The sequence below is a fragment of the Melitaea cinxia genome, chromosome 25 (genome assembly GCF_905220565.1).
Source record: "Melitaea cinxia chromosome 25, ilMelCinx1.1, whole genome shotgun sequence".
NCBI lineage: Eukaryota > Metazoa > Arthropoda > Insecta > Lepidoptera > Nymphalidae > Melitaea > Melitaea cinxia.
The window spans coordinates 3,717,160-3,737,749 of NC_059418.1; the positions used below are offsets into that span (position 1 = coordinate 3,717,160).

The 20,590-nt window shown below is 33.3% G+C and overlaps 2 protein-coding genes across 2 annotated transcripts; one reads left to right on the forward strand and one right to left on the reverse strand.

The window, feature by feature from the left end:
• Nucleotides 1-367: 367 nt before the first annotated feature.
• Nucleotides 368-9,606, forward strand: LOC123666015 (esterase FE4-like). Its single transcript, XM_045600229.1, has 3 exons — nucleotides 368-544; nucleotides 5,342-6,588; nucleotides 9,359-9,606. Exons 1-3 carry the CDS (start codon nucleotides 368-370, stop codon nucleotides 9,546-9,548), a joined length of 1,614 nt encoding a protein of 537 aa, XP_045456185.1. The 3' UTR covers nucleotides 9,549-9,606.
• A 3,459-nt stretch (nucleotides 9,607-13,065) lies between these two features.
• On the reverse strand, nucleotides 13,066-16,612 carry LOC123666017. Its single transcript, XM_045600230.1, has 3 exons — nucleotides 16,471-16,612; nucleotides 14,927-15,690; nucleotides 13,066-14,727 (listed from the first exon to the last, which is right to left on the reverse strand). The coding sequence occupies exons 1-3, from the start codon at nucleotides 16,610-16,612 to the stop codon at nucleotides 13,066-13,068; spliced, it is 2,568 nt and encodes an 855-aa protein (XP_045456186.1).
• Nucleotides 16,613-20,590: the final 3,978 nt, after the last annotated feature.

Sequence of the window (20,590 nt, forward strand, 5' to 3'; positions counted from 1 at the left end):
TTAAGATGTTTGCCTCCCCTTTTAGAAAAAACCTCACACTCCACATAAATTATATATCATTTTATAGATAATTGTTTGCTCTACCGGCATCAACAACTAAAAAATTTATATAGCTTTTGTTTTTTTATATTAATTAATTATTAAAATTATATATATGACGGCTTTAATTTTGAAACAACGTCAACATGATTGTCGGTCGCTAAATATTTTACTTATTCAGTGCGAATAATTCGCACGGGTATTGCTAGTCATAAAATATTTATTTACGAATGCAGCTTTATCATTAAATTATCTTAAAGAATAGCTATTTTCAGATAACTTCTTTTAGATTGATATTCAGACTAGTTTTGGTATTAAAGGCGTTAGGATGTGGACACGTTGGATCATTTTCCTAGTCTTTGGCCTGACCCAGGGTCAGCTGAGGCTGGATCCCCTCGTGAACACTAAGCAGGGTCTGATACGAGGTCAGAACGCCAGCGATGGGGAGTACTCCATGTTCTTGGGGATACCGTACGCTATTGTCGACGAGAACAACCCTTTCGGGGTAAGACTAACTTTGTTATACCTAGCAATAGTGTATTACTTTGGTAAGGACAGTTAGGTCAAAAAGTTATGTGATTTTTTTGTGACTTGGATGACCCATAATGGTGTCAAAATAGCGCGGATGAAGTCGGTAATAACACGCAAAAAAATTAAATCATGTAGAAACTTATCTAAATTAATAATTAAGAAAAATAAAAAACCATTTCGAAGATGGCAATAAAAGTTGAAAATAAAATAGAATAAGGGTCCAATAAATCTTATCACCGTTCCTCGATTCCAAAAACAAAAATCTATCAAGAGCTAGTAAATAAAATTTCAACATTTATTAACGGAATTAATATCTTGTGAGCGGAACGAAATTGAATCAGTAAAACGAATAGGAAAGAAAAGGGAAGTTGCTAGGCCAGTTACAGTCACCTTCACAACTACGGGAAAATAAATTACATTATTACAAAACAAGAAAAATATTAAAAATAGTGCTACATATTATAAAGAGGATTATATTATATGTATAATTTAATATTCTATTGAAATTTATTCTAATCTTTATAACAATTATTTGTACACTTCCTAACTGCTTTTCTATGCCCTGTCGTATACCCAAAGGTTGTCTGGAAGAAATCGCTCTTTTAGCGATAAGACCGCCTTTGTACATTTTCTTCCAGTTGTACTACTTTTGTTTGTATCTTTTAATGGTGTGTCCTAGAGAAGAAAAAATAACTGTAAACATAACTATTAAAATGTAAAGCAGAAGGCAAAATAGCAATAATTAGATAAATATGATAAAATAATCTAATATATAAAATTCTCGTGTCGCGGTGTTTGTAGTTAAACTCCTCCGAAACGGCTTGACCGATTTGCCGAGTCAGCTAGCCAGCTACAAACAAAGAAATATAATCCTCCTCATGAGTCCTCCCGTGACCATGGTTGCTGTAAAGTATCTGAAACGTCGGGAATCAAAAGTTAATAAACCGCGATAAAATCTGAAAAAAGTTGTTTCATTAAATGAGTAAAATTCGCGTAAACATTAGAAAACAATAAAAGAAACATAATCTAGAAATTTTCCCAAAGCAAAACGGAACAACCCTCGAAAACCAAGCTCTCAAAAAGAATAAAATCACAGACTTTTAAGACCAAAAAAAGATTCCGAACACTCTACACCAAAACTATAACTCATAAATTCAGCTCATAGCAAATAAAAGAGGCCCCTCTACTATTCAAAAACCCAACACGGCTGGTCACTGTGGAGGAGAAGGAAGAAATGTATTCTTCTCTTGACTACAACCCTTCAACATATCAGAAAAACAGTTTAAAGAATAAGAAAATAAAATCGATCTCCACATCGGCACATACAATGTAAGAAGACGACATCAAAGATACAGCAGGAGACGAGTGGCAAACAAAGGCAAAAGATACAAAACAATGGACAAAGTTGGAAAGCTGCGGAGGAGGATGCGCTGATGTCACCGTAGCATCCTTCCCAACATCACAAAGTATAGAGCGCTCTGGGTGCCCGTGAGCGATCCGTCGAGGCGTCGCGGTTGCATGCTAACGTGACCCCGTAGCGTCCCACAACGACGAAAAGGGCATCGCTGGTGTAAAATACTATATCAGGACTTTACCCGCAGAGGGGTTCTCATTTAAAAACTTGGAAATAGAAAATCGAAAATAAAAATATAGAAATGTATTCATAAAAAAATAAATAAAAATTGAACGACTACTTAAGTAAATATTGTAATTAGAAACAAAACGATAAAAAACTATATAAATAACAAATATAATATAACAAATATTTAAGAAAATTAATTTATAAAAACTAATAATAATTATATAACTCTAAAATTTAACCTTTGTTTTTGCATGATAATAGTGTTTGCAGGCAAAAGAAGAAAAACCGACCAGTTATATCGACAAGTAATACAATCTAGGTAGACGAAAAAATAGTCAAGTAAATACGCATTATCAAAGATTACTCCAAAAGTTGTAATCAGATCTCGATGAAATTTAAATGTGACCACATAATAAACATCGGCTTTCGATTAAATTAAAAATCATCAAAATCGGTACACCCAGTAAAAAGTTATGCGGATTTTCGAGAGTTTCCCTCGATTTTCGGAAACTAGGGATATCTCCTTTTCATATATTTGTACGGTCGAATTGAGTAATCTCCTCCTTTTTTTGAATTCGGTTAAAAATGAGAAAAAATGAAGGCTTATTTATTTAATTATTATTTATAAATCTTATCAACAAATTCTATCATCTTGACACGTATTCTGACACAAAGATTTACAAAGATATTCAAAGTACTCATGTATGAGTGTTTTGTTTAGATATTTTCGATGATTCTTTAAGATTATCACCGGTTTATTATAGTCTGAGATCCGAACTTCTCTCATCTGCTTAGTGAATAAAATTAATTTTATATCTAGCTTATAATGTTAAAGATAAATTGTGAAAGAATTGGCTGGAAAATTCCTGGCCAGGCTATATTATACTCACCAACCACTATTCAAACCATATTTTTAGTAGACAACTCTATGTCATCGTATTCGTAATGAAACAGTGCTCATTATGGTGTAAGATTTATTTATTAACCATATAGGTGAAAGTAACTAGTAACAATATAATTATATTAATCTGCCTGCTTATACCTGCCACCCAGTAGTTATGCCAGGAAAATAATAAGATAACCCAACGTTTGCATTATCTACAGACTTTATACTGTCGGTAGGTATTACATTTATTATTAAAACTCGTAAGTGTATTTTACATGTAAATAATGTTTTTATTTTTAAATTAAATATGGTTAGCTTGGAAAGAAAATTTTTAGCCAACCCTTTCGCGATTTATTTTCTAATACACTAAAATAAATATCAAATAATTTTCATTCATCTACTTGTAGATGGGCGAAGTTCGATTCCAGTTCGGATCTCCTACTATTAGCATTAACGCAGATATCAAACGTTTGACGTATTGATACAAGATTAGATAGCATTATTTTATCGGCTTTTTTATTACATAAGAGGGGGCAAACGGACAGTTGGCTTACCTGGTAGTAAGTGCAACATCGATAGACACGCGCTAAATCGAAGGATTAGCATGCGCGTTACCGGGCTTTAACTTTTTTAGGCTTATTTTAGCGGAAATCATTTAGACATCATTTTAATCAATTTGATGACCGAGCTTAGCCTGTTTTTTTTTTTGCTAAATCGTGTTTTTTGTTAATTTTTATGTAATGAAATATGAATAATATTTTTCAATTTTGCCAATATTATTATAAACAATATACACTCGTTATTTCATAAAAAATCATTAGCGCAATAGCTTTAATATGGTGGCGAAATGTACTTCGTATTTAATGATATTATAACAGTTTTCCATATATCCTTAAAACACGGATCAAACGACAGTTTCTAATAATTGTGTTTGCTCGCAAACGAAAAAAAAACCGACTTCAATTACATCGACGAGTAGTACAACGTAGATCGACGAAAAAATAGTCAAGTAACTGCGCGTTATCAAAGATTACTCAAAAAGTAGTTATCAGATCTCAATAAAATTTATATGTGACCACATGACAAACACCAGCTTTCGATTAAATTAAAAATTTTTAAAATCGGTACACCGAGTAAAAAGCTATTGCGGATTTTCAAGAAGTTCCCTCGATTTCTCTAGGATCCCATCATCAGATCCTGGTTTTCTTATCATGGTACCACACCAGGGATATCCCCTTTCCAACAAAAAAAAGAATTATCAAAATCGGTACACCCAGTAAAAAGTTATTGTGGATTTTCAAGAATTTCCATTAATTTCTCTGTGATCCCATCATCAGATCCTGGTTTCCTTATCATGGTACTAAACTTGGGATATTTCTTTTCCAACAAAAAAAGAATTATCAAAATCGGTATATCCAGTAGAAAGTTATGTGAAGGTTATGTTAGTTTTGTGTGTGTTATGTATTATAATACAACGTAGGTCGATGAAAACAGCGTCAAGTAAAAACGCATTATTAGATATAGCTCGAAAAGTAGTTGTTAGATCTCAAATAAATTTAAATGGGACCAATTGGCACACACTATCTTTCGATTAAAAGAAAATTTGTCGAAATCGCTCCACCCAGTCAAAAGTTCTGATGTAACATACATAAAAAAAAAAAAATACTGTCGAATTGAAAACCTCCTCCTTTTTTGGAAGTCGGTTAAAAAAGAATCTTAGCTAGATCGATTTATCGCCTCCTAAGCCCCCTGCATACCAAACTTCTTTCATGAAAATTGTTGGAGCCGTTTCCGAGATTCAACTTATATATACAAGAATTGCTCGTTTAAAGACTTTAGATATCATTTTTAGTCATTGCATAATTTTTCATATCATATTTTTCATAGTGTATCTGAATAGTCGTACAAGTTGAGCGGCTCGTCTAAATTTACGTAGAAGTCCGATAATTTCAGAAATCTTTGACAAAAAACGATCTCCAAAAATCTTTTAAATTCTCACCTAGATAATTATAATCAATAAAGTCTATAGCAGGATAACCTAGAATATTGGTAGTCCTATTACCTTAATGTAGACACTACCGTCACTTGAATTGTCTAAGAAAAGTTTCCTATATTTTGGTGTTATTTGTTCCTTGTGAGAACACATAAAAAACTACACCAAAAATTTGCAAAATCCATTTTACATCATTGGCATAAAATTTTCTTAGCAAGGATAAAGTTAGGGTCACCCAAACGGTCTTTACTAATTAACTAAAAGACTTACACAGTGGTATGAGACTAAAACAATTACATATTTGTTACAGGCTGCTGTTCCTCACCCAGCATTCGAAGGCGTTTTTTCAGCCTACGATGAATCAGCGATGTGTCCACAAATCGAAGAATTCAATAATACTATTGTTGGTACATTGGACTGCCTCCACTTAAACGTATACGTCCCACACCTAGCCAGCAGCAGCAACAGGCTACCAGTACTCGTCTGGATACACGGCGGTGGATTTGCATATGGTTTTTCCAATAGATACCTCTATGGACCTAAGTTTTTGGTCCAACATAACGTTATACTAGTCACTCTCAATTACCGACTAGGTCCATATGGATTCATGTGCCTAAACACACCAGAAGTCCCAGGAAACCAAGGTCTAAAGGACCAAGTTTTGGCGTTGCGTTGGATAAAAGAGAACATTGCTGAGTTCGATGGTGATGCTAATAAAATTACTATTATGGGTGAGAGCGCTGGAGCAGCGTCAGTCGAATACCACGTATACTTCAGTGAGCCGCAGTTATACAACCAAGTGATTTTACAAAGCGGATCGATTTTAGGCTCGTGGACTATGAGAGGTTCAGATGAAACGGCGCCGTTACAGATAGCTCATCATCTCGGTTTTCAAACAGACGATTCTTCTGAAGCACTTAATTTCTTAAAAGGTGTCGATACAAGATTAGTAATTGACGCTGCTTCAGAATTAGAATTAGAATTTGGTCCCTGTATTGAACAGGATTTCGAAGGCGTTGAAGCTTTTGTGACCGGTCACCCTCTCAATATGGATGTTCCTAATATCAACAACGTTCCAGTTTTAGCCGGGTTTAATACTCAAGAATATCTATTTATGTATGGAAATGAACCTGCTAGTTTCTACAATACTTGGAACGGATTTAACACTTCACTGAATGAAGCCTTCCACTACAATGAAGAATTTCGGGAAATGGAGGACATCGTTCGTCATTTCTATATCGGTGATGAGGAAGTTAACGAAAACTTAAAATGGGAAATCATTGATTTTAGCTCAGACATTTATTTTAACTACCCGATGGAGAAAAGTATGAAGAAATTCATTGAACACGGTGCTAAGGCTGTTTTCCGATATGTATTTTCATACAGTGGCGGTAGAAATTTCGTGAAGAATAAATTAAATATAACATCAGATGGCGCGTCTCATGCTGATGAAATTGGTTATCTTTTTGATTACTTTGAGAAAGACACACCCTCAGAAGACGACCAAAGAATTATCGATCAGATTACAACGCTCTGGACCAACTTTGTTAAATATGGGTGAGTTATTATAATTGCGATAATTGTGAGCAAAGTTGAATTTAAAGCATTTTGGTTTCATTGCAATATATAGAAATAAAAAATAAATAAGTACATATATACAAATATTACACCCAGATTAAGGCGGGAATCGAACCCACAACCCGCGGGATAGGAAGCATGAAACACACTGCATCTTATGTTATAAGTATTATTCCGATCGGTTCAATAGTTTTCGCAAGACACCTGGCTCTCCGTTTGTTAGTAAAGATAATATATATTCTATATTTAACTAGAGTAGATCAGTCACTCATGTCACATATGCAGTCGGTGGCTCCACCTCTGGTTGCTTTACAACATTCGTACTTCATATTGATTTAATGTATTCGACAAGAAACAACTCAGAATATAAAATATGAAAACGATCTACGTAAGAACTTTCGGCGTTTGAACCAAGGATCGGCGACTAATTGGTGCGGTAAAAATGCAAACGCCACTACACCAGCGTATCAGTAACTATAGATTGTGAAATTTGCGTACATATGAATACAGAGTGACTTGATTTGAAGACCTTAAGTTCTTTTATTTTATTCACGTAAGTTCACAATAAAGGTCACGGTCACTCGGAGTAACTTTAATTGACAAGGTAACTTTGACAGTCAAATCGCAAAATTATTTTTTGTTTTTAACCGACTTCCAAAAAAGGAGGAGGTTCTCAATTCGACTGTATTTTTTTTTTTTTTTTTTTTTATGTATGTTACCTCAGAACTTTTGACCGGGTAGACCGATTTCGACAAATTTTGTTTTAATCGAAAGGTGGTGTGTGCCAATTGGTCCCATTTAAATTTATTTGAGATCTAACAACTACTTTTCGAGTTATATATAATAATGCGTTTTTACTTGACGCTTTTTTCGTCGACCTACGTTGTATTATACCGCATAACTTTCTACTGGATGTACCGATTTTGATAATTCTTTTTTTGTTGGAAAGGGGATATCCCAGGTTTGGAACCATGATAAGGAAACCAGGATCTGATGATGGGATTCCAGATAAATCGAGGGAAACTCTCGAAAATCCGCAATAACTTTTTACTAGGTGTACCGATTTTGATAATTTTTAATTTAATCGAAAGCTGATATTTATCATCTGGTCACATATAAATTTTATTGAGATCTGATAACTACTTTTTGAGTAATATTTGATAACGCGTAGTTGCTTGACTATTTTTTCGTCGATCTATGTTGTATTACTTGTCGATGTAATTGAAGTCGGTTTTTTTTCGTTTGTGAGCAAACACAATTATTTACGTGGTCCACATTTAGCGAGTAAAATTAAATGTTTACTTAACAAACTTCGTAAATGAACTCTGTGAAAGAAGCTTTCCAACGAAATTAATATCAAAAACTTTGCTAAAAGTTCCGCGCGCAATTTTTGTATTTTTTTCAGTCGTAAACTTTTTAAATAACTCGGAAATTTCGCTACTATTAAGGTATACGCTTCAGCCTGTAATATCCCACTGCTGGGCCTAGGCCTCTTTCCTCATGTAGGAGAAGGATCAGAGCTTAATCCACCACGCTGCCCCAATGCGGGTTGGCGGATATATTCCCTACTACGAGTAACGATCACTATCAGGTGTACATGATAACAACCGGGACCGACGGCTTAACGTACTCTCCGAGGCACGGTGGAGACCCACAAGGACTGCACAAACACCCAGACCACGGCAAACACCTGTATGGCCAATACAAATGTTTGTCATGTGCGGGGACTGAACCCGCAACCGCCAGCTCAGCAGGTATAATCCATGGCTGTAACCGTTGCGCCAACGCGGCGCCTATCTACTACTATCAAGGTATGTAAAAATATAATACAACCTTTAATATTTTCCACGTGACATTGTCGAAATCATCTGTGCTCATTTGGCACTTTTAAAAGCCATTAATCCTAAGGAAGAAGAAGAAGAACCTTTAATATGTCTATCTTAAAATCTCATTTGTGTCAAAGTTACCCATAAAGAGGTTATAGCTTTGACACACAACAAAATTGCCGGTTTTTGATACAAATTATGATTTTTATAGACGTTAAATAACTTGAGAGTATGAAAACCAACCTGAGAGCACATATTAAATGAACTCTTGTGTCTCATACGTATTTAACATTGTCAAAGTTAGCTAAAAAAATATAGTAATGATCTGTCAAAGTTGACCAGATTGACTGTATTCCTTATTTTTTAACCGACTTCCAAAAAAGGAGGAGGTTCTCAATTTGACTGTATTTTTTTTATGTATGTTACATCAGAACTTTTGAGCGGGTGGACCGATTTCAACATTTTTTTTTAATCGAAAGGTGGTGTGTGTCAATTGGTCCCATTTAAATTTATTTGAGATCTAACAACTACTTTTCGAGTTATATCTAATAATGCGTTTTTACTTGACGCTTTTTTCGTCGACTTACATTGTATTATACAGCATAACTTTCTACTGGATGTACCGATTTTGATAATTCTTTTTTTGTTGGAAAGGGGATATCCCTAATTTGGTACCGTGATAAGGAAACTAGGATCTGATGATGGGATCCCAGAGAAATCGAGGGAAACTCTTGAAAATCCGATGATTATAATGTGGCCACATTTAAATTTCATCGAGATCTGATTACAACTTTTGGAGCAATCTTTGATAGTGCGTATTTACTTGACTAATTTTTCGTCTACCTACGTTGTATTACTTGTCGATATAACTGCAATCGGTTTTTTTTTAGTTTGCCTGCAAACACAATTATTTTAAATTCCAGAGACCCAACTCCAGACACAACAGAATTACTCTACGTGAAGTGGAATCCGATGACCCTGGACACCTACAACTATCTGGACATTGACAAGGAACTGGCCTTGAAGAAGCGACCATTCAACGCCAGGATGGCGTTTTGGGATTTATTCTATAAAGCCAATGAAGACAAGGTGAAGATTTTCGGTGTGAACTGAAGACACTTGCATTTGTGTATTGATTGAGAATTTTGCTTCATTAAATGATTATTTGTTGGTTGAGTTTTTTCGTTTTAAGCCTTTAACATGTTTTTTTACCACGGTTTTATTAGCTTGGGTTGTATGTATGTTTGTAATGGAATCTTTGAGCATAATTTTCACAAACTTCTAGAATTTACTTTGATTTGGATTTTTCTCTTAATAACTTAAATTTAATTATAATTTTATTTTGAAGTGATTAATTATGATTGATTGTTCGTTCTTCTACTACTGTAATATAAACTCTTTGTAATTTAAAAAAAAAATTCTACTTTTTAGTTCGATTAGCTATAAAAGCGTGGCTTTTGTTTTTTTTTTTTTTTTTAACTATAAATTATTAAAACAATGTCTGTCTCATTATTGCATTAGAACGAAACTTAGTACACATGTGTTTGCTTAAGATTCGGACGAAAACAAAGGATCATAGTATTAATGTTTTAGTTATATTGGTCACTCTAAGCTTGGCTTTTAAGGCCTAGTCTAAGATCAGTAAGGTGAAGATTTCTAATTGTAAAATCATTGATAATATGATTAAAATGAAGTCAACTTGGACTCGGTGCTGTTATAGTACAAATGGTACAAGATCACTTGGTACGAGATCCCTCCTACTGCCCTCTAGTGGATAATACAGGTAGCTCACAACGTTATACGATAGTTCGAACCGAAAATAACGCCATCTCTCGTTACGACGACGCGTACGCACCGTTACATAAATACGCGTTTAAATGTTTACCATTTTCAACAGCCAGAAGCACTTATTTGCTGCCAGATTTAATTAGACAGCCATATATAATAATAAATAGAAAAATATTAGCTTTAATTTGATATACAAAATTACAAAGCATAACTGTTCGTTATGGACGTATCGAAATCGTACCTGTTTATATCTGGCTGCCAAGAGGTGCGGCCAGGTGCACAACGGTAACAGTGACTTTCCAGAATCTTTTGTATATATTGCCGTAATGTGACGATATTTTGTTTAAAAAACAAGTAAAAGGAATTTCTTTAACAAAAATCAATTAACAAAAATATAATTAAAAATACTAGCGGCCACATTTTGATAGGCAACCTGGTCGATATTAATTATATTCTCCTAATCATAAATATAAATAATAATTTGGTTTTTAACAAAACGTCGATGCATGCACTAATTTGCAGTGGGATCTTAGACCAACTATTTTTCGGAATTCGTACCTACCTACTAATAAATGGTGTTTTTCTTCCTAATTTCCTATCGAGGACATCTTTGAGGCCATTGATAACGAACGATACGTTGTCGATACTTTATAGTGTCTTTATTAATGTAACAATATATACACCATATTGTTATAAAAATTAAAAGACGCATTTGTAATAAAATTGGAAATATATTTCCTGGTCGAAATATTTATTCTTAATAAATTTGCTTAGTACAAAGTAATTCGTATTTTGATTTAGTTAATCAGAAATGATTAAATAAATATTTTATAATTGTGAAGTCGGTGCCAAGTAAAACAATAACTACTCTAGTATCTACTCGTAAGTTGTATTCAGTTTTCTTTCATAATTTGTTTTATTGACTATTAGGTTGAATACTCTTATTATTCTGTTATTGTTTTGACATATCTAATAATATTTTTTGTACTTGTTTGTTGTGTGTGTTGTTTGTATTTGTTATTGTAGCCAGGTTGTTGTAGTATTTCTCTCGTTGTCGTTGTCTCTCAAAGAAGGAGGAGAGGAGGGAGGTTCTCAATTCGACTGTATTTTTTTTTTATGTATGTTACATCTGGTTACATCAGAACTTTTGACTGGGTGGAGCGATTTCGACAAATTTTCCTTTAATCGATAGGTGGTGTGTGCCAATTGGTCCCATTTAAATTTATTTGAGATCTAACAACTACTTTTCGAGCTATATCTAATAATGCGTTTTACTTGACGCTTTTTTCGTCGACCTACGTTGTATTATACCGCATAACTTTCTACTGAAAAAAAATAATAATAAAAATAGTCGAATTGAGAACCTCCTCCTTTTTTGGAAGTCGGTTAAAAAGGAGGAGGTTCTCAATTCGACTGTATTTTTTTTATATATGCTACTTCAGAATTTTTGACTGGGTGGAGCAATTTCGACAAATTTTCTTTTGATCGAAAGGTGGTGTGTGTCGTAGGTTTTCGTCGACCTACGTTGTATTATACCACACAACTTTCTACTGGATGTACCGATTTTGATAATTCTTTTTTTGTTGGAAAGGAGATATCCCAAGTTTTGTACCATGATAAGGAAACCAGGATCTGATGATGGGATCTAAGAGAAATCGAGTGAAACTCTTGAAAATCCGCAATAACTTTTTACCGGGTGTACCGATTTTAATAATTTTTAATTAAATCGAAAGCTGATGTTTGTCATGTGGTCACATATAAATTTCATTGAGATCTGATAACTACTTTTTTGAGTTATCTTTGATAACGAGCAGTTACTTGAGTATTTTTTCGTCGATCTACGTTGTATTACTCGTCGATGTAATTGAAGTCGGTTTTTTTTTCGTTTGCGAGCAAACAATTATTTTACAGATAATGGTACGGAGCCCTTTGTGCGCGAGTCCGACTCACACTTGGCCGTTTTTTTTGTACAACTACGTCGGCAAACGAGCGTACGGCTTACTTGGTAGTAAGCGATTACCGTAGCTTATAGACACATCTGCAACAAAAGCATCGCAAGCGCTTTGCCGACTCTATCCCCACTTTCCCCCAGCATCTCTGGTCACCTTACGCACCACAGGAACTGACACGCGGTTTAACACTCTTTAATTTGAGAACAAATATACTACAGCCTTCATTTGTAAATGGGCTATCAAACAAAAATAATTTCAGTACTTCCTGAGATTAGTGCGTTTTAACAAACAAACTTTATAGTTTTATAATAATAGTATAGAAAACTAAATTTCATTACATAATAATGGTTAGAGCTCAAAATTAAGTTTAATAAAAAAAAGTGATATTAATAAAAACAAAAATTTAAAGGACAAACGAGAAATTATTTCTACGAGAAAGAGATTTATTCTAACAAAACAATGGAATAAGCAAACTTTTCTTCTATACACGACAATTAATTTAACTCATTAGTGAACTCTATTGCAACTCCTTGATACTTTAACTTCTTTAAAGAAGACAATATCAAAATAAAACCACCTTGAGATTATAATTTATGTAATTGTAAGTATTAAGACATTTGTATTCCATTATTATATATTAACAATTAAATTAAAAAACTAAAATAAAGTTTAATTTGTTAGCGAATTGACACTCGCTGCACTAGTGTCAGAAGCCGACTTTTATTTTGATTATGTGTCATAAATTATCATCAAAAAGGATATGTCAAATTGCAATATATGTGACATCATGCTAGGTAGAGGGAGAGTCTAAAAATTATGGAATTCGTGTAACTTATAAATTAAGTCCCTTCCAACATGTAATCTTTTGGTTTTCTCCATTTGGTAATGCTTCATATTCCTTCAACTTCAATACTCTCATCTGCTTTAGTATTTTGTAATTTGTTCGTATGTGATCTACCTCTGTTATGCTGTGCAATATTCTTCAGATGGTTCGGTACTTGTACTTGACATACATTACAGAAATATAAATTTGGATCAAGTTTTACTGTTTTATCACTATTTTCAGCGATTTTATCTTCTTTACTAACATTGTCAGCTGGGTCAACTGCGCTTTCTTCAATTGGTTTTTTGTTTTTAAGCATATGTGATCTACTTCTGTTATGTTCTACAATGCTATTCAAATTTCTCGGAACTTCTACTTGACACACATCACAGAAATATAAATTTGGATCACATTTTGCTGTGCTTTCAGTGTTTACAGACGTTTCATCTATTTCACTAACATTGTCAGCTGGATCAACTGCTCCTTTTTCCATTTTTTTGTTGTCTTTAAACATATGTGATCGGCCTTTGTTATGTTCTGCGATATTATTGAGATAATTCGGATTTTTTTCGAGTCTTTTTGGGTGTTCACTGTCCTCAGACGATTCATCGATTTTACTAACATTATCAGCTGAATTAAATTCTCTATCGCTACTCGGTTTTCTTTGTGAAAAATACTCAAGGAGCTTTGACTCCACTTTGTCAAAAGCTGTATCCAAACTTGTTTTCAAATTTATATAATGAATACCAAGTTGGTCAACATTTTTCAAAGCCGAACTGTTAGCAGCGTTAACTTCTTTGTTATTACAATCAACTAGAGCCGTAGCTTCTGTAGTATTACTGCCAGTTGAACCAGTAATGTCATCACTTTGTTCTTCAATTTTATCTGTTTCACTAAAACCAACTTTATCCGTGTGTTCCTCTGACTTAATATGCAAATTATCATTTTTATGTAAGATGTATACTTTGCATTCTGCACAATAATATTTACTATTATTTATTTTAGTAATACTGTGAGCTTTAAAAAGTTTATCATACTTTTCGATATGATCTGAACTCGTAAAATGATCTTTAATATCTTCTAAAAAATTTGAAACAGTCACATTGCAAATTTCACAACATAAATTGTCTTCATCTAAGTATTCCATTAAATTATGATAATTTGACATTGCATTGAATGTGTGTTTCATTGTGTTATTGTGTTTTTTTAATTTTTTCTTGCTTATCCATACATTGCAAGGATCACAAAATAATTTTGGATGTGTGTTGATGGATGAGTTGATACTTGATACAGGACTGTTACTAGCTTCTTCATTTTTGTCTACTTCCTTAACTTTTTCAGCTATTTGTTTCTTTTCTTTAAGCATATGTGATCTACCTCTGTTATGATCCGTGATGTTATTCAAATTTTTACCACTATTTTCAGCCGTTTCATCTGTGGCGACGGTGGAGCTGGTACTCGGCACAGGACTGTTTCTAGTTTCTTTATTTACTGGAGCTGTGTTCTCATTTGTGTCTTTTGAACTTTTATTTTCACCACTCTTTAAAACATCGCTGTATTCTTTACAATTATCAGATTGCTTATCTTTATCAATATCTTGAGCTGTTTTCTTGCATTTATATATTAACTGGTTTTGAAAGTTTGTTAAATGCTTCTCACTATTTACATGTATGTCATATTCAGTAAAATAGTCATTACATAGTATGCAGTGGTGATGGGAGCTGTTTATCTGAAACCAAAATCAGAATAACCTATGAGTATGTCTAAACTAATATTATTACAATGAAAATGTAGTCTATGTAGAAGGTTCTTATAGTAATTAGTAGTAATTTTTTTTAACTAACAATTATTAGAACTTTTTGCGTTTGGCAGTCTGCAAGATACGGTTACATCTGTCGGGTTGGATAGTTAATAAAATTAAACCATACCTTACGAACGCAGTTCTTGTCTAGCGATTTTTGATACAATTTTCGACCATGGAGGTCGCTGTCCACATGTAATTTACGATTTTCTCTCTCAAACATTTGATCACAGATCATACAATACTCGAATATAGCCCCAGTTTCAGCAATAGCGTGGTAACACTGTTCGTTCACTTTTAATTTATTGAAACTAGAACTATCAACTATTTGCAACATCATTTCGCCATCTTTTAAGTCACACGATGGCCTGCTGTTATTATTCTGCTCGTCTGAATTTAAAATTCTTTTAGAATTTTCATCACTTTTCGTTTCTTTCGCACTTTCTGTATCTAAGCGTTCCTTTTCAGAGTGACTTGTTACAATTTCTTCAGAGTTTTTATTATCTTCAACAAATTTCTTTTTAACATCTTTTCTTGTATTATCATCTACTGTTTCATTATCATCATTTGTGTAAAAATTTAGGAAATCGTTTAAGAATCTTTCTAACAAAACGGAATTTCTGTGTCCTATTGTCTGTTTATGCGAAGTTTCATCCTCACTGCGGATTATGATCGAGCATTCAGTACAGAAATGTTTTGAAGGAATTTTTTCATTATTTTCATTGATATCGTCCTTATTAAGGTATAACTGGAGTCTTTTTAATGCAGTATCTGCTACTTTTCTATTGAATTTATGTCGGAAACCATTTTTGTGTTCGTTAAAATACACTTTAGGCACATTTATATCACAGATATGGCAGGTAACGTTCTCGACAGCAGCGCCGTTTTGATCTGGAAACAAAAACAAACCTTGAAATAATGATTTGAATATAAATTTCTAACCACTTAAAAAGTATTGAAACAAAAACCAATTTTTGTCATTCTTTTACTGTCGATTCTGTTTTCGAATTTGAGCCCGGACGGAAAGTTAACTCTCCTATAAGAGGAATTTTCCATCACTTCATAAATCAAGTTCTGAGGAAAAGTTTAAGCATTTAGATACTTATGCTTTTTAAGAGTTAATCACTCTTACGTCACGTCGTAGCCTGAGGACGCCTACAACAATAGGAGAATCGTAGGCGAATTGTCGATCCTGCCGCCAACCTTTCTCAAAAGCTCTAACTACCTTATTTATTACAGGAACCAGAGCCGGATTAGCCCTTACGAAGCCTCTAGGCAATGCTATTATCGGGGCGGCTTCTTTATACCACTTTCTTACACTGACGGATCGAATCCTAGGTTCCTCTTCAATGTCGTATAGAAGAGACCGTGATACGACATAGAAACCTAACGACATAGAAGCGACGTTCTTACGTTATAGAAACGACATTATTACGATATATAAGCGACGGTAATAATACACCTAAGCGACTAAACGACCATCACGTTTGTGGCTTCCCTGGTTTTCTATATTTAAATAAATTGGGAGCGGACCCGCGAACGTCAGCGCAACAGCCAGTGCTGAGACTCCAACGCATCATCAAAATAGTTTATATATCAAGTTTATTTTCATTTTTTTTTTATCTTATTTCTCCAAGGAATAAATAAAAGATGATGGTTATTCAAACTCACCTTCTTTTGTGTCATTAGATTTAATTACAAATTCAGAATATTCGTTTCTTTTTGAATCCAAATTGCTTTTACTCCACAGTGGTACAGCTCCACCGTCACTGTGTTTCTGTGATATGATATACATGTCATTTCTCGACTCCATTCTGTAATCTAAACAAAAAAATATGTTTAATTAGCAGATCTGACTAAGATTACTTATTTACGTCAGAAGGATTGTAAAAAGAGAATAAAAAAAAAATCGAAATATACACGAAATAAAAAATATTGCAGTGAGAAGTTCACTGAACCAAAATACAAATATTACACCCAGACTCAGGCGGGAATCGAACCCACAACCGGCGGAGCAGAAAGCAGGCCCACTATAATTGTATCTTTTTTTATTCTATAATTTTATCTTTTTTTCTTCTGTAAATAAATAAATAAAATAATAAAGTGCGCCAACGGGCTAGTCAATATTTTTAATTAGTTGTATCATATATAAGTGCATCAGCCATTTGAGGTGACTGTATCCACAGATCATCTACAGATATACCATCTAGAAGAATAGAACAACACTACACATGCCATTGACATAAGTTTAAAGTGTTATAAATTTAATTTATTGATATAAATTTTAAATTAAATAAATATCGCCCTGGCAAGATCATACAAAGCTGTTTTACAGGCTATAGATTTCCCCAGTAACAGTTGAGTTGTTGTGTCTGACTTTGTGTTTCAGTAGTAAAAGCATACCATTAACAGGCACACAAAGATATAAAAATTCAAGAAAGGAATAAAAATAACAAGGATTAAGAATATGTATGACTAGTTGTCGCCCAGTGGTCGAAATTTGACTATAATTAATTTAAATTTATAAATTTGAACATTAAGGTTTGTTGTCAAAGACTTCTTTCTGTAATAATAAACAAAAGAGTATAATACACGGTAGTGTGTGTAATAGTTTTTTATTGCTTTAATCTATTTTCTCTAAATCTAATATATAAAATTCTCGTGTCACAGTTTTTGTTGCCATACTCCTCTGAAACGGCTTGACCGATTTTGATGGAATTTTTTGTGCTTATCCGGTATCTATGAGAATCGGCCAACATCTATTTTTCATCCCCCTAAATGTTAGGGCTACCCCTAACATTTAGGGGATGAAATCCACCCCTAAATTTTTTATTTTTTATACAAAATTTTTAATTTCTATTTTTTTATGATACAACATTAAAAAATACATACAACCCTAAATTTTTAACCCTGTACCGTCAACCCCTATTTTTTAATAGCGTTTAGCGGCAAGACAACGTTTGCCGGGTCAGCTAGTAAACTATAAGTGTGCGAAGTTTCATACCCATCCCTTTGCACAATTTTCATAAAAAGAAGTAAATACAAAAGTTTTTACTTCACGTATTGATATTAGATATGTACCCACAAGACAAGCATCAGCTTTCAATTAAAACAAGAATCCTCAACACCCAGTAAAAAGTTGAGGTATAATACAACGTGGGTAGAAAAAAAAATAGTCAAGTGAACACACATTATTAGATATAACATGAATAGTACTTGTCAGATCTCAATTAAATTAAAATGGGACCACATGACACACACCAGCTTTTGATTTTAAAAAAATCATCAAAATCGATCAACTCAGTCAAAATAATAATAAATAATATAAAAATAGTATCTAATAGAGAATAACCTCCATTTTAGGAAATTGGTTAAAAAGTACAATTTATTATGTACATATATATTTTCATCTGTATGTCCAGAAGCAGTGTGTGATATACATAGGAAGAACACTAACCTGTAGGCATAGTAAAAACAAAATTATACATATAGAAATAAATAATTATATATTATATACCTAAATACATGTGTGAATTTCTGTGTGCAGCTGAGAGTGGGTGTGTATGTGTATACCATATATAAAAAAAACGTTAAAATATTGTAACAGAAAATTTTTATTAGTCTTATACCACACATACTAGCTTTAATAAGCAGTCGCTGGACGATTAGCAGTTTTAAGTGATAAGTCGCCTATTGGATAAGCAAAGTTATAATACATGATGTGTAATATCGTATGACAAAGACGGCTTGTGGATGTTTATTTCAAATTAAAATACGTCACCACGATCATCACGATTTTTTAGTTTTTCTGTTGGGGCCATTTCTGGGCGACACCATCTAGTCGACACAATTTTTCCATTAGTGCCGCGGGGGATACCGCATGACCCTGAGCCAGAGTCAACTTATAAAATATGTCTTAGAAAAATATGTCATATAGAGTAAGGAAAATAAGTAAGATCTTTAAGAATGAGTATGGTGATACAATAAAAGCTGCTCATAATTTTTTTGTAAATAAGGACTTTAAAACTGGCTCCATGGACTAAACAAGTGAGGCCCACCTGGCGTCCCCTTGTGACGTTCAACTTGTTAAGAAAATATATCATAATATGTTATTGCTAACTTGATATAAAGTTTGTAGTTGTTCTTTTAATTATTTTCATTTTTACTATAAACACAAGTGTTATATATAGCTATTATAAAATAGCTTGACTATACATAAAAAAAAATTTATAGGTACCTTTTACTATAAAAATTGTTTTACCATTCACTATTTATTGGATATTATTACGAAGAGATTGGATGGTCGATTGTAACTTTGTAACAGATAATCACAAAAGAACACTATCCGATTTTCAAAGTTCTATCACCTGGAGAATGCTACGTTATCACTGAGTGACATATGAATTTAAGTGAATATAGCCAGGTATATTTTAAAGGGTACGGAACAGTCAAAATTGTGTAGCTCACGCGGTCGAAGCCGCGGTTGAAAACTAGTCAATCACAAGAGGAGTTTTGATATTTCATGCAATGTAAATACAAATAGTAGGTAGATACAATGTAGGATCTATGAAAGGAAGAAATTGTTTAAATTTGTTAAGAAATACGTTAGTGTGTCTTGTATCATAAAATAATTATAAAATAGTCCTAAAGAACCGGCCTAAGGATATTCAGAATTTTTTTTTAAAAAGTAGGTACTTTAACCGTAAACAAATGAAAGTTCCACTACTAAAAAGTTTGTATAACTAGTTGAATACACGTAATGTTTAGTTTTTAATTGTTTTTTCTAAGAAATTATGTGATAGAGATAGATACTAGAATAGAATTAAATACTAGAATAGAATTAAACACTGTGATAAATGCGTGTTTATATCATACCTCGAAGCCGAAATCCAAAAACAAACTTTAAAGTTTTAAAACTTTAGTTAGGACACAAACTGAATGTTGAAGTTTTTATTCTTGGATTTGTTTAAGTAAAGAAACTAGTTCTTGACGTATGTAACCTTAATATATGTAAGCAAAATCTAATTTATGTAATTTTCTTGATTAAAGAAAAACGTAACTTTATTTCACTTTTGAATTAATGGTTCCCAATACAACCAATCACAGCGCGGTCTGAGCAACGATGAGTGATGACACGAGTGACAATTCAACGATTGAGCGCAGTGTTGCCGTTCTAGCGACTTTGTCGTCAGATCTAGGGGAATTTATGAAACATTGCCGGGCGAAATTTATGTATTAGCGGGAAAAAAATGTTCAGTGACTTGTAGGGTATTTTTGACTCGTAGATTAGTTGCCTTTTTAAATCCTAAAACTGATAATATACAATAAAGTAAATGATTTTAATTTGTTTAGCCGGTTTTTATTCATCTACTCTGGCAATACTAACATGACATTAGTTTGACTTTGATCTCCATGATACAGTAGGGGAATTCCCCAACTGTAAACAACTGTAAATTAATCTATCATTCGTTAATTGTTCTTTTTACGCATACATACTTACTAGCCTTGCGAAGTTTATATCACTGAAAAGAAAAAAGAGATATATATATCATCTTGATCTTAGGATATCACTCATTTAGCTCTTCAGCTCATTTAGCTCAGTGAAATAATTTTATAATACAACCAAAATGCTACCTAATGTTGTTAGCAAAAAATACTTATTCGGTTGTTCAAAACAAGACGACTGAGTCTATGACTTTGTAAAATATGAATCGAAAAGATACAGAGCCATAGCTAACTATCTCTCTCTTTCGCATAATGAACGTTATGGTCCGATCGAGTGGCTCACTAG

Bases quoted from the DNA above. Each gene is read 5' to 3' on its own strand.
- LOC123666015 (XM_045600229.1), top strand. From the start codon at position 368: ATGTGGACACGTTGGATCATTTTCCTAGTCTTTGGCCTGACCCAGGGT. The intron at 545-5,341 runs GTAAGACTAACT...TATTTGTTACAG, and splicing joins ACGAGAACAACCCTTTCGGG to GCTGCTGTTCCTCACCCAGC. The intron at 6,589-9,358 runs GTGAGTTATTAT...TTTAAATTCCAG, and splicing joins ACCAACTTTGTTAAATATGG to AGACCCAACTCCAGACACAA.
- LOC123666017 (XM_045600230.1), bottom strand. From the start codon at position 16,612: ATGGAGTCGAGAAATGACATGTATATCATATCACAGAAACACAGTGAC. The intron at 15,691-16,470 runs GTGAGTTTGAAT...TTTTGTTTCCAG, and splicing joins ATCTAATGACACAAAAGAAG to ATCAAAACGGCGCTGCTGTC. The intron at 14,728-14,926 runs GTATGGTTTAAT...TTTTGGTTTCAG, and splicing joins ACAAGAACTGCGTTCGTAAG to ATAAACAGCTCCCATCACCA.